Source organism: Pipistrellus hanaki, assembly GCF_964339955.1.
Source record: "Pipistrellus hanaki genome assembly, chromosome: 8".
Taxonomy (NCBI): domain Eukaryota; kingdom Metazoa; phylum Chordata; class Mammalia; order Chiroptera; family Vespertilionidae; genus Pipistrellus; species Pipistrellus hanaki.
In genome coordinates this window covers 65,611,598-65,626,018 of record NC_140510.1, presented here as the reverse complement: position 1 = coordinate 65,626,018, position 14,421 = coordinate 65,611,598, and the positions used below count along the sequence as shown (strand labels likewise).

At 44.8% G+C, this 14,421-nt stretch overlaps 1 protein-coding gene across 2 annotated transcripts in view; it reads right to left on the bottom strand.

Annotated features, from left to right (window-relative positions):
• Positions 1-13,804, bottom strand: part of EPHA4 (EPH receptor A4) — a 135,386-nt gene extending 121,582 nt beyond the window's left edge. The window contains exons 1-3 of one of the 2 annotated variants that reach the window (XM_084891388.1): positions 13,597-13,804; positions 10,319-10,386; positions 5,558-6,221 (exon numbers count right to left, since the gene is read on the bottom strand). In XM_084891388.1, the coding sequence (XP_084747514.1) occupies positions 5,558-6,221; positions 10,319-10,386; positions 13,597-13,687 (823 nt within the window). In that variant the 5' untranslated portion in view covers positions 13,688-13,804. The remainder of the gene's footprint in view (positions 1-5,557; positions 6,222-10,318; positions 10,387-13,596) is intronic. The other variant, XM_084891389.1, reaches the window with a different exon arrangement.
• Between the last annotated feature and the right edge of the window lie 617 nt (positions 13,805-14,421).

The window sequence follows — 14,421 nt, the reverse complement described above, 5'->3', positions numbered from 1 at the left end:
CCTTCAGACCAAAAGTCTCGGGTTTGATTCTGGTCAAGGGCACGTACCTTGGTTGCAGGTTCCTCCCTGGCCCCCAACCCTGGTCAGGGTGCATGCAGGAGGCAAACCAATCTATGTGTCTCTCTCACATTGATATTCCTCTCTGTCTTTCCCTCTCTTCCACTCTCTCTAAAAAATCAATGGGAAAATATCCTCAGGTGAGGATTAACAAAAAGAAGAACTTTAAAAAGTTTGAGTAAGAGTTAAGTATGCAGTTCTTTGGTAATGTTAAAGTTATCAACTTAAAACACACACACACACACACACACACACACACACACACACACCTTTAAGGAGCAAAGTTCAATGATGTGAAAGTCAAACATATCACAACTGCCTCTGTTTTGCACGGTGGCAGCTGGAATGCCATTTAATCAGTCTTTTTCCTAAAGCGTCACGTGTTAAAAAAAAAAAAAAAAAAGAAAGAATTCTGTCTTAATTCATTTTTTTGAAAGGTATAGGGAAGCTCAATTGGACTAAAATAAATCATCAAACCCTAAATAGCATAGTCAAAAATCCCTAACTGAGATAATGCCTATGTGATGCTTTGGTGAAACTGAAATAGAGACCATTGCCTCATTCACACTAAAAAAGAAGCTTGGTCACATGAAGATAGAGAAATAAAAAAAAACACAACAGAAAGAAAGACAATAATTAAACTCCATTCTTCTTGTATATAAAGAATTGCATCTTTCAATGATCAGAGCCACAGCCATGCTTCAAAGCCAGGATAAAGGCAGCCATGTGATTCAAGCAATTGATTCTTAAAGACACGATTCAAAGGAAAAAGAAAACAGTGTCTCTTCTGAATTATATTTTAAATGCTTCCTTTTCAGTATTTCTTTCTCCTAAGGCTCTTAGGAAAACAAAGTCATCACGATTTTTTTTTTTTTTTTTGTTACCACAGTGCTCTCTTTTCAGAGGACAAATGTGAAATATTCCTATTTCACAACCATCAAAGCATTTGTCCTGTTCTTTCTCAAAAGAGCTTTTAACAAGATACCTTTTGCTGATATGAAGGCATCACATATATGAAATGACATATAATATAGGTCCTAGAGATATATAACCCCAAACGACTTATGCAAAATTGTGTATTTCAGCAAGGCTTCATTTCTACCTGGCTGCATTTTGTCACAGTTGTGACCACTTCCTTGTCCTTAAGAGTGACTCTAAGAACATTCTCTTATTAGTTTTATTTTTCTGTGTGTTCTCTGAAAATATTGCTTATTAATATTTCATAGAGTAAATCTGTGACTTTCATTTTTCAGCTTTTCAATTAAGCAAAAAAAATAAGTTCATAAAGAATCCTTTCCTGTCTGCCTTCTGCTTAGTATTTCGGAGGGAAGGAAAACAGCCCTGTGAAACATCTGGCAGATTTTCTCGCCCAGGGGAATGGCTTGTGTGCGTTGGGGAGGGGGTGTGTGTCTGATGTGATTTTATTTCTTTTTCTGACCATGTGAGGTGGATGGGTGACTAGACTGACTCGAATATTTTCTCATCCTCTGCACCCAATCGCTAGGCAAGTTCAAAACACTGCGCCCATCTCCCGAAGGGGCCAGAGGAGTGACTAACACTCTTTGTTGTCCTGCCAAGACGGAGCCAAATCATTTCAGAAAATGCTATTCAAGAGCACAATGAACTTGCAGCCGCTTCAGAGGGCAAGCCCACCCTCACCCTGCCACTGGACACGTTTGAGGCAGTTCTTCACGTCTCCATTAGCATGTACCGCTTGGAAGTGAGAACTCTAAGAGGAAGTGTAGGTCTGTCCCTGTCCCTTGAGGACTCCGGCGGCAGATGACCAGGGTTAGATTTAAACAACAGCACACTCCAGGCCCCCAGCCGCTGGGCCCATTTCTGGCCAGGGATCCTTTGTCAAACATTTAAGATCTTAATCAATCTTCACTCTGACCTCTCGGACCCTGAGGAAGATGGATGAGGAAGTAGGTGACCTTTCACCTGGTCTTCTATTTGTGCTGCCACAGTATACCCATTGGAAAGACAATTGGGGAGGAACCTGCTGCCAGAGTTCTGAAGCCTTGCCAATTCTCCATTATATCCCTTCTTAAGCTCTCTCCACATCTCCTCTTTCTTGTCCCACCCCCTAATCACTTTTCTCGCCCTCAAAGGAAAGAGAACTTTCCTTCAGAGAAAAACAATAACAACAAAACAACAACAACAATAAAAAACCCTGACACTCTCCAAATATCATTTGCAATATGAAGTGTGAAAATGGACATTATTCTTTGTCAGGACAAGGGCAATGCTTTCTCTCTGTAGCCTTGACTTCCAAGAGTGACTGGGAGATGAATACCCTTTTAGTACTTCAGCTCAACACCTTTAAAAGTCATCAGCTATAATTTGGGAAGGGCAGAAGGATTAACAAAAATGCTAGCATTTATATCAGTTTCATGCTTTATGATCTACAAGGTGATTTTTTACCAATCTAATGACACCATGTCCTCATGGCAAGTCAGGAAAATAGTATCATTATTATCAACCCATTTTATAGATAAACAAACCATGGCTCAGAGGGCCTAAAAAACATGCTCAAGGTGATACAGCTAAGTGACCAAATTGAGACACATTTCCTTGTCTTGATGTTCCTTCAGCTCCACTTGGATGTTTCTCTGACACCCCAGTAATGGTGTCAAGGATGGAGACAACCATTTTTATTACTCCTAAGACTGTCAGTCTTTTAAAAGTCTCACTCAAGTTTGGAATTTTAAGAATCCTTTGTCATGCAAGTTTTTCCTTTCTTTTTAAATTCATCAGAGATTCTTACTGGTAGAATAAAAAACAAAAACAAAAAAAGCACAAAGTGCAAGGTTTTGTGCAAAAAAGTATCTTCTTAAAGAGTTAATCACTTCATTTCTTTAAACTTTTTTAAAAATATATTTTTATTGATTTCTTTTTAAAAAAATATATTTTATTTATTTTTTACAGAGAGGAAGGGAGAGGAATAGAGAGCTAGAAACATCGATGAGAAAGAATCATTGACCAGCTGCATCCTGCACAACCCCACCAGGGATGTGCCCACAACCAATGTACATGCCCCTGAGTGGAATCGAACCCGGGACCCTTCAGTCCACAGGCCGACAGCTGAGCCAAACTGGTTTCAGCTATTTTTATTGATTTCAAAGAGGTAGGGAGAGGGAGAGATAGAAATATCAATGATGAGAATCATGGATCAGCTGCCTCTTGCATGCCCCCTACTGGAGATCAAACCTACAACCTGGGCACATGCCCTTGACTAAGAATAGGAACCTGGGACCCTCCAGTCTGCAGGCCGGTGATCTATCCACTGAGCCAAACCAAGTAGGACAAGTTAGTCACTTTTTGCTTAGCAAAGGAAATACATGGAGAGCAGGTGTAGAAACACCAAAGATTCTCAAAAATGGCTCAACCAATCTTCCCATTCCATTAAGTATCTGATCCGGTGTTAAAAACTGTTTGCTCAGAAATGGACTAGGCCTAAAACTTGGAGGCCCTCCCTTTCCATGAACTATATGATTAACTAGAGTCCCAAGATTATTTCCATAAAACAAACCGCTAACATGTTCAATTGACTTTACATTCATTTCCCCCTCCATCTTTTTCTCTTTTCCTTCTAATTTGGGTTGTAAAACTGTCCAGGAGTTTCACAATGAAGCTACGGATGAGTTATTGGGCTCTGTGACAATTGAAAATCAATGACATTAATACAGGGAGATTCTAATGCCACCCATGTGACTGTTTGAGCAGGAAATGGAAGACAAAAAATATATATATTTTAAATATATATAAAAATCTTGGCATGTGAAGATGTGCGTATTTTGTCTTAGAAAAATAGAAAAGGCAGAATAATTTGCTCTAAAATTTGCTGTAGTGTCATCACCCAGTTCATTTCATCATTCCTTCTATGATTATTATAATCCACATGCCAATAACAATGCACTCATATACTTTTTAAAATTGTTATTAGTACATACTTCAAGGTTTCACTTTGGTACAGGTTATCTTTTAGTTGCTAAGTCAATGGCAAACAAAATGGCAAAAGCTGCCTTTAAATTCCAACTTACAAATTTTCTAGTTTACAAATTTACCTTTTCACACTAGGTCAACAAAAATGGTAGTCAACCTTTATTCTGCTTTATTTACAATGAAGTTAAAAGACATTCATTGTTAGCTACTCCAGAAAATAACTGCAAGCAAATCAAGAATGACACTTTAGAAATGTATAAACTATGAAATCACAGCTCTATGACACCAAATTATCAAAACTGTAAGTTTTCTAGGTTATTATAATTGATTTCCAGTCCGTCGAGTGGATTGCCCCATACATAGTTAATCCCATCATGTCATTAAGATGATTAAAATGCCAGGCAAATTGTTTGGCAGGCAGTTATTTCAGGCTCTTTAATCACCAAATCAGGTGAACCATGGGCAATCCCAGTCTGCAGCTCAACAATCCCCCGAGAAAAGATTAATCTGATCTGTTGCCTAGATGGGACCAGAGTTACACTGTTTAGTACTAATCATAATAAGATTGGCAGCAGCAAACTATCGATAACCACTAAAAATAAACACCAAGCAAAAATAAAGACCTTGGATAACTGTGTTTTTTGTTTTTTTTTAAAGCCTTAAGCTACACATGACATGAGCAATCCATATACAAATGAATTACTCTCATCCCTTACTCAGAAACAAGGCTTTTTTAAGAGAAATAAAAACTTCACAAAATCCTCAGTATTCTGACAGAAAAGGGGACATAGGGAAGAAGGAATTGCATTCACTGTATTTTAGGTGAGAGGGGGAAAAAACACACACACACTTTTGTAATATGCTGCATAGAAATTAACGTGATAAAGACATCGTGATTTCTTCAAACACTCAATAGCCAAATGGATCACAATTTAATATCACCTCTGACCACAGATGAAATGAGAAGACTCTCGCTAGTCCCTTATCACCTCCTGGGGGAAAGAAAGGTCTTTCATCAAGATTAATTTCTCTGAGGGACCCTGTTGATGGATGCACTTGAAACACTGTCACTCTGAAAGGCAGAGGACACCGGACAGTCCCCACACAGCTTCAGAGATTTGCAACAGCACAATTCATACCTCGCATGTAAATTGTTTACGTACATATACACACAACCAGAGATAGTTACCGTTTTTTACCAGGTCTGTACTATGGTTTGGACATCTGTCCAGCCTCTTGAAAGAAGGACCAATCAACCTCATTTCTTCAGCTTGATCATTTACATTTCCGAGGGCACATCCAGCCAGTTGAGATCTAAGTGCCCGAGAGCAAATATGTTTGGCCTTCTGCTGATTATGGCAGCATCCTGTGCACTGCCAGGCTCAGAACCGGCCCAGCCTTGCCACCTGGAGCTCCAGCACTTCCTCATTAGACCCCTCTGTCCCACCAAGTCCCACAGGGGCTGCTAATTACTGGCTCTCCTCCACTCAGCCGCATCTCTGATTTAATTATGTGCCCCGGGCCCTCATGAAAAGGACGATATGGCTCGTCTTACCTTGGCATTCTCCATTCCGCTCTTCGTGCCCGGCATTGCACAGGCAGTTGCCAATGGGCACCAGCCACTCGCCATCTGCCCCGCAGTACATCTTTGGCACATCCTTCTCCTCGGAGTTGTTGACGCAGGAGCCGCGGACCTCCACCAGCGAGGACGTGTCGGCCCCGGTGATGGTGTCGGGAAACTGGGCCAGGTTGCGCACCGTCAGCGGGCACTTCTTGTAGAACACGCGGACGGACACCAGGGCGATGCAGGCGCCCACGTCCTGGAAGGCCAGGTAGAACCCCTTTTTGCTCAGCGGCCCTACATCTCGGACCTCGGTGTTCAGCTTCATGATCCGGTCGCCGATGTCCACCTGGGTGAAGCTCTCATCGGCGGCGATGGTGTCGATCTTGGCGAACTGGCTCTCCCGGATGAAACGCTCTTTGTCGCTGTCCGACTCGTAGTAGTACAGGTTGAAGGTCTCCTTGCAAGTCCCCATGACGCCCGGGAGACTGTTGCAGTCCCGCAAGGTGAACTTGATCTCGATGTACACCCTTTGAGCGCCCTCCCGGGTGATCCAGTCAGTTCGGAGCCAGTTGTTCTGGCTGGGTTCCATCACGTTGCACACCTGGTAGGTTCGGATGGGTGTATTTTTTTCATCCATAATACTCACTTCCTCCCACTGCAAAGATGCGAAGAAAACGTATCAATCACAACATGTCATCACACCAGGATCTGTCAACCCTGTTTTACTCTCATACAACTTCAATTATTACTATTATTATTATTTTTTCCCCAATAAGAAAACTACGGAGCACCAGTCCTCTCGGATAAAGCCTGTTATGGAGAAGATAAGGCAGTGTTTTATTGCAGAAGTGTTTTTGCTTTTTAAAAAACTGTTTCATTCCTTTGCTTTAATCCGGAGAGGCAATGGTGGATTTATTACTTAGGAGTTCTCAGCAGTTCCTTGTGGTGGTCTAACAACCTCAATTTCACCTATTACAACAGCTACAATTTCAAGTGGCAACAGTTCAAATTTACTCATAAATGAAAAACTCGTATGTGTATTGTTTCAACAACTGAACAGAGACCTGCAAATTAAGAGCAGGAAGAGGAAAGCTTGCCAAAGGAAGACAATTATCAGTTAATTAGTGGTGCTCCTGTCAGAACTTTGCTCTCTAATACCTAAAAAAATGTCAGTGGGTTTTTTTTTCTTTTTCTTTTCTTTTCTTTTGGCACTGTCACTACTCTTTCAAGGGGGAAAGAAAATCTCACCATTCTGGTTTTGGTAATCCAGGGAAGATAGAGAGTAAACTTCCTGGTTGGATTTCTCAACTATGCTGTCCTTTGTAATGGTAGGACACTTTTCAAGAGTGTGTGTTCAATTAAATGTTTATATTGTTCTTATTTTTAAAACATATGCACATAAGTAAACAAGAGCACATACATACTTTGCTTCTAAATCCTCTAAGGGGATTGAAAGCAAAATAGTAAGTAGTATTTGTGATCAAAAGCTCAAGAAATTTTAAAAGGATGGTAGAGTTGCAAAAAATTTCCTAACAAAGATTCTCATAGTGGGACGGTCTGAATTCACTATGACTAAAGTGGTCATTTTACTCTCGCCGTACTTGAAAAAATAAATCCTAAAAGAAGCAAGATGGTTTTGGGGTTCCTACAAAGCTCTTCATTAATATCTGCAGGGGTACATTTATGAAGATCTGGTATAAGTCAGCTTAAATATCTAGCACATGAATATAATTAAAAGAACACATAGTTTAAGAAATAATAGCTCTACTTAAACCTCCATCCAAAAAAAAATGAGTACATAGAATCATGCTGTATCTTTTAACGGGTTTCCCATCTGTGAATTGAAAAACTGTTAATGGATGGAAATGTTACTATGTGAAGGGCCATAATGCATAAAATTCTCTATCCCTTTCATCTACTACCATTATGAAAGTGGGAACTGGGAGGGATAAGTACCCGGTGGTGATTAAAATTTCTTTTTTACCCACTAACTAATAAATCACTAGTAATTTACTTATTTGGGGAAATTCATGTAAATGCAAAAATAGATCCCCATCTTCAAAAACAAAACAAAAACCTACTCAGCATGTTTCTCATCTCAGAACAAAGAAAATATGGAAAAACACATTTATCAATGTAAATGAAAGTACACAGGGATAGCTCCACAAAATTCGTAGAGGATAATTCAGATGCAATGTGAATTCTCCAGCCTGAACTTGATTGTCTAAACACACTGATCAATTCACCAGAACAATGACAAATCTCCCCTTAGTTTTGTATTTTACAATCAATGTCAGAAACTCAATATACTCCTTTAAATGAGCACCGCCAAGAAATTAGGTTTTTGCTCTAATGTTGCCATCAGGAGCCATCATTTTCTGTTATTTTCATGTTTAGTTTAGTTGTTCGGATGGAAAAACAAGAGAGTTGTTTCTGATTGCATTGTCAAATAAGCTTTCTTTAAAAATAATAATAACAACAGCAACAATAATAAATAAAGGTCATTATTGGATAAACTGTAATCCAAAGTTTCCAGCAAAGATGTTTCAAAATAATCAAAACTCAAATATACGTTTCCCCCCTCAGCCAAAAAGAACTTTGGAAGCCAGTCTATTCCTACTCAGTAGACTTCTAATTCATCCATCACTTTAAGACTGATAAAGTCCTCTTCAAATACAAAACCTATAGATTAATTACATTTTATAATTTGGTACCTAATGCCTCAATGGCTACTACCTGGTATGTATTTTGGAAAGACTATTGCTCTTATGCACAAGTAAAATTTCATTTCCAACCCTTCACAATAATACTTACAAAGCTACACACATAATATTTAAGGAAAGGAAAAAAACTATTTTCACTCAGCCCATAAAAGTCTGGGTTTTATACAACAATCAGTATGCATAATATCATTTTTTTAAAAAGACTTCAAGACAACCAAGAAAAGTTTTGTGTCTAGAAAAAGTGACCAGGTGCTTTTTCAGCAATTTGGGGAATGGGGGTAGGGGTGGAGTCTACAGCATATTAAATTGCAGTAAAAGCTTTCCAGAAACTAGAGAGACCATAGACTGTACAAAAAAAAAAAAAAAAAAAAAAAAAAAAAAGTGTCACTACTTGCTTTTAATAGGTCCATGTATATTTAGTGTTAACTAGTCGAATCCAAAGGCATACTTGATGCATTGTCTCTTCAAGCTTAAGAGCAACCGGTAAGAAAAATAAGGCTCATTAAAAAATTTAATGCAAGTACGGATACCTTCCATCCTCAATTGAGCAGACAGTTCTAATACAGTCAACCCCCAGAGCAATAGCTCTAGTGTAGCATGGGAAAGTCTTCCTGAATCAGTGACCTTTCCAGGGTATAGGATTAACAAGAGTCTGACTCTCACAAGATAAAGCTGTACCTTTCTTCGCATTCAAAGGATGAGGGCAATTGCCTGCAATCAGCGGTGAATACAGCCTGTCTACACTGCCAGAAGCCTGCCAATCATTCTCCCTCCCTTTAAAAAAAATGGTTTTGAGGGCAGACTGGAATTTTTCAGCAGAGACCCAACTAACTACAGTCAAGTTCAGGCAGAAAAACAGGAAGGCAGGGCACTCTCCGTTTCATTTAAATGAATTATGAAAACTGCTTTGGAAAAATCCTAAAATTCTCCATTTTCATGATTGTTTCTTATCTTTGAAACCCATCTTCTATAACAGTTTCTATGCATCTTTATTTTCTTTTCATCTTTTATTGCTTATGCAATGGCTGAAGCACCATAGTGGGTGCTTGCTGGCATTACAATTTTTGCCTGGTAAAGACTCAATCTTCCTTTTATCTCTATTGTTTTTAATCATTTGACTTGGAGGTGGGCTGATATGCTTAATTTTTTAAAAACCTGAGAGTTATCTCAATTTGGCAGAAACCAGAGATAAATATTGTACTGATCCCCCCCTCCCCCCGTAAAAAATGAATCCATTTTGACCTGTTATTAAGGGGTAAGGTTGAGGTGAGAGAATGTGTTCATTGACCTACTTCCAGTCTCTTAATCTTCCAATGGAGGCAGTGATGGCAAATTCTAGAAGAAATGAGCAGTGCATTCTCTCTCATGCTTTTAATGCAGCCTCCCCAGCCCCAAAGATCCAAGACTCCAAATACTTAAACTTTTCACCTTTAGCCCCAGTGATGCTCAAGCTTTGATGCTTGCTGCATGTACTGTGCAGGGGCAGGAGTTCCTAAGCTTTCAGTGTGCGAGAGGGCAGCAGCTGCCTTCAGGTGGTCCGGACAGCAAGGTAAGGAGCTCCTGCAGCTGGTGCACAGAACTGAACCTGTGACTGGGACAACGAGCAGGGTTTTCTCCCTAGAATCTTTACTTACTCATTTTCCCCACCTGAAAAACAGAACAGTGGCTCTAAGATGAACCCTGTCAGGACTCCACGGCCATCACAGTGACGTAGGCATCAATTCTCATTAGATCCCAGATTGCCTTTTTTGTTGGTATGTTAGTTTTAAATAGGCATCTAAGTCGATGCCTCCACTGATCTCCTAATTTTGAAAACCCTTTCTGCCCTTTTGGTTTCTAGTTCTGCCATGACAGACCTATCCAAGGGGAGTATAGGATTTCTGCAACAAAGCGTAATTCACTTCATAGGCCACGACAGAAATCTGACCCCCTCGCCACAATCAACAAGAATCAAGCCATTAGGACTTTCAGAAAGTTGCTAATCACTCCTTTTTTTACCCTTCGAAGCAGAGAGCCACTCGGAACTTACCCCTCCTTCCAGAGGGCTCGCTATCCACCCAAGTTCTCCCTGAACGGATCTGGAATCCAATAAGGTAACTACAAAAAAAAAAAGAAAGAAAGAAAGAAAAATAGATTAATTTCCAATTGCAAAAGCCAATACTACAAAAACCATTTGCCTGAGCGTTTCCATATGTGCTGAGGGTGCGCATATCCAACTCTGATCAAACCTAAACTTGGTCTCACTTATGTAAATAATCATTACTCACTTGATCTTCTCCCCTCTTTAAATCTGCAAGTTCTTATTTATTTAACTTGCTGAGCATTTAAAATTCCATCCCGGGGACTCAGTTGATTCATTTTCTAAAAGGGATGAATAGAGCATCTCAAGTACAATTCAAAAAAATAAATATATCTATGTAGGGCAGTTGCACTCCAGAGCAAAATCTGCATTCATCTCTGTCTGGTGTCTACTGGAGTTATTTGTTTTTACAAGTTTCAGATGACCGCATAACTCATCATCATGGTGACAGAGCCACAAGTGAATTCTATCTGAGAGTGCTCCGAGGGTCAGGAAAAGGCTCTCTCCCCGACCACTCCGCCCCCCTCCCTCCACCACCACATAAATCGGCCTTGGTAGTGGTATCCGCTGCTGCTTTTTTAAATATCAAAGTTTCAAAGGGGGGTGGGGGGTGGGAGAGATGGCAGACGCACAGAATTAGAATGCAAATGAACTGAAGGATTCTCTTCCCCAGGTCTTTTAGAGGACAATCAGACACTCCTCCTCCACCCAAGAGGAAGTCGCTGGCTTGAATTTTAGGTATGCAGAAGAGTTAATGTGCTAGTGTTACACCTAAACCAGTGCCTCAAAGATTAGGAATAGGGAGCGCGGCTGGGAGCCGCTGAGCCCCGCCCAGGCTGGAGCAGGCCTAGGCACCTAGAAAGACGTTGAAAAGGGAGCAGTCCATCCCTAACCTCTCTCTTCACGTTCCCTTTCCCACCGAGATCCGCAGGCCTGCGGGTCGAAAGGAACCACTCCAAGGAAGCACTGGGTTATTAATTTGATCGGCGAGGCTGGCTCTTCAGGCTGGGGGAGGGGTGGGGAGAGGGAGCTTCCCCTTTGCTCTTGCCCACCCCGACTCTCAAGCTCACCCCCAGGCCTCTGTATTCTGACCATCTCCCCTCTCGTTTCACCACCAAGTCATGGAGTTCAAATCTGCCTCTTTCTCCTGGTTTCGCTCCCCGCCAAAAGCGTGAATTCCTGGGATCTCTTAATTATTTTAAAGTGCAGAGCCTTCCCTGGGTCTCTCCCGCCCAGAGTTGCGCCCCCACCACCAGCCTCATTCTCTCCTCCGGGTCCCTAGAGAAAAGCCCGCTACATCCATTTGGATTTATGTAAGGTGGATTAGGGACACAAAGGGAACAATGAGACCCAATTTACAAAAAAAAAAAAAAAAGGGGGGGGGGAGGGAGTAGAAAGGGAGGGGAAAAGGGAGAAAAGGAAACGTGATGGGAATAAAAAGCAACAAAATGAATTAATTTTTAAGGGGGAGGAGGGGTTCGAGAGGGAGGTGACTCCCCCCCCCCTTTTTTTTTTTTTACATCAGCCTATCGCTCCATCAGCACCTTTTTGTGTCTAGGGCTCCCAAGTATTGCTTTCAAAAGAAAAGGCAAGAAATGGGGGGAAAGAAATTCTCTGCTTCTGGTGCAGTGAGTCTTAGGGGACGGACGTCGTAACAAGTGCGCCAAGTAGCCAGCGGGACGCGGGGTCCAGCTTCGGAGAAGAGAATCGACCCTGGGCACCAAGGAGCTGCAGGGGCCGCGATGGCACCTGGAGCCACGTCGGAAGGAGGGGGGGGGGGGGCGTGCAGAGAAGGGGAGAGAGCGCCCCTTTTCTCGCAAGCAGTGTCTGCCGGCAGGTGTGTAAATCTATCCAAGCCTTCGTCTGGCCAACTCTGGGTACCGGTTGCCCAGCCAAGGCTAAGTTGGGTTTTGGCTCCCTCCTTCGGAACAGGAAAAATGATAGATTGCACAGGGGTGGAGGGACGGATCCGGAGAGATGGACGAATGAAGAGCTGGCTGGCTGACTGGCTGGCTGGCTGGCTGGCTGGCTGGAATGATGGATGGATGGATGGATGGATGGATGGATGGATGGATGGATGGATGGATGGATGGATGGATGGGGAAGGTAAGGGGTAGGGAGGGGTGAAAGAGTAGGCGAGACAGACGCAAGGCTAGATGAACGCATTCACCGGAAGACACACGCGCGCACACAATCAGGGCCCCCGCGCACGGAAACGCAATCCTCCACCGACATGCGGGCACCCACGCGCCACAAACACGCATCTGCCCTCGCGCGCATGCACACATGCACCCACACGCACGCACACTGGCACACTCAACTCGCTTTTCTCTGAGATCGCCAGAAACTAAATGATCAACCTCCTCCCACCTCCCCGACACAGGCACGCACACAATCTTTCCAGCAGGTCCCAACAGACGCGTCGAACACTGAGCGCCGAGACGGGTCCAGTGGGTCCCGCATATTCTCTCCAGACTAACCCCGTGCACAGTACTGGGGCAAAAAGCAGAACTTGCCGGCGGCAGGGTGCCCAGGTCTGCGGGGTGATCTGAGGAGCGTGGGCCCCTCAGACCAGCGATCGCACCTCGGGGAGCGAGCCCAGCGGGAGGAGAGGGACGGCCGCCGGATGCTGGAAACCAGGTCACGGGCAGCCGGCGAGCCGCGCGGCCGCTGCCGCGCAGAGGAGGCTCCGCAGCCCGGTCCCGGGGAGCGCAGGGCTCGGAAACTTTGCAGAAACCACAGCTCGCACGGCTTCCGAGGAACCCGGGAGCACCAAGCCCTGACCGGGCTCCAGGCTTCCGTGTCCCCACCGACTGGGGCCGGGGGTGGGGGGTGGGGGGTAGTGAGGGCGTGGGCCACAGAATGATCATTCTTAATCCTAGCGCTGGCTCCCTTGGGGCCCCTCGGGGCGCCGCGAACTGGCCTCGCGGGTGCTGCCAAACTTTGTCCTTCTGCTACAAACTTGGGCAGCCTCGCCGCAAGCTCGGGTCACCGCCCGGGTCAGGATCCTCGACCGCCCCGCGCCTCCTCTTGGCGGATCCCCTCTCCCCGCTCCTTTCTCTCGAGCCTGCGAGCACCGCTCACGCGGGGTTCCCCGTCCACCACCCCCCCTTTATTCCCCACCACCACCCCCCGACACCAGCCAGCCTCACGCTCCGGAGGAAAAATTCACCCTCGGATCGTCCCCTCTCTGTCCCCGACAGCAGGCAAGCCGCCCCCGCGCTTACCTTCGTTCGCGGGGTACACCCTGGAACCAGTGACAGCGTTGCAAACCCCAAAGAGAAGCGAAAAGAGGACGAAATAGAAAACCCCAGCCATGGTTCGCCGGTGCCAGCGCTGCTCCTGCCGCTCCTATCCCAGTGGAATAAATGCTTAAGTTAGGAGGGCAGCGGGCTGAGGACATTGCCAAGGGGGTGGGCCCGGCCCGTGACGCCCACCCGCCAGTCCGGGGCCCGCGGCCAATAGCGGCCCAGACCCGGCGGCTGGCCCCGCCCCCGCCGAGCAGAGCCCGCCTCGAGGCCCCGCCCCTCGGGGCTCCCCGGGCTGGAGGGGGCAAGGTTTGCGTGGTCCCCCTCCCCCCCCCCCCCCCGCCTCCCAGGCGAGGGAGGCGACGGGGTCCCCGGACTTCACCTCCGGGGTCCAGCCCCTGGGCCGGGGAGGGAGCTTAGAAAGTCTCTGAATTGGGAGGAGGGGGGGAGGGCGGGAAGAGCCCTAGGGAAGGTTGGCAATCCCCTCTCCCCCCCGGGACGGTGTGAGGAGGCAAAGGTCCTTTTATTGTAATAAGATAAGTATAAAGTTGGCCTGCCTCTTTGCTGTTGCTCTTTCCTGCGGGTCGAGGCGTTTGGGGCCGGTGCGCCCGGGCTGGGCTGCACACGCACTCCTGGGCCCGGCACAGCCTCCCTTTGCCGCCCTGCCCTGTTTCGCGTCTTTATTGCGCATCTCCTGATGAAATGCTCTTTGGAGGGGGTTTTGTGGCTTGATTGATCCTATTCCCCAGATCCCCTAGATGCCTGGAGAGCGACCTAATCGGTCCCCATCGTCTGGGCTCAGTC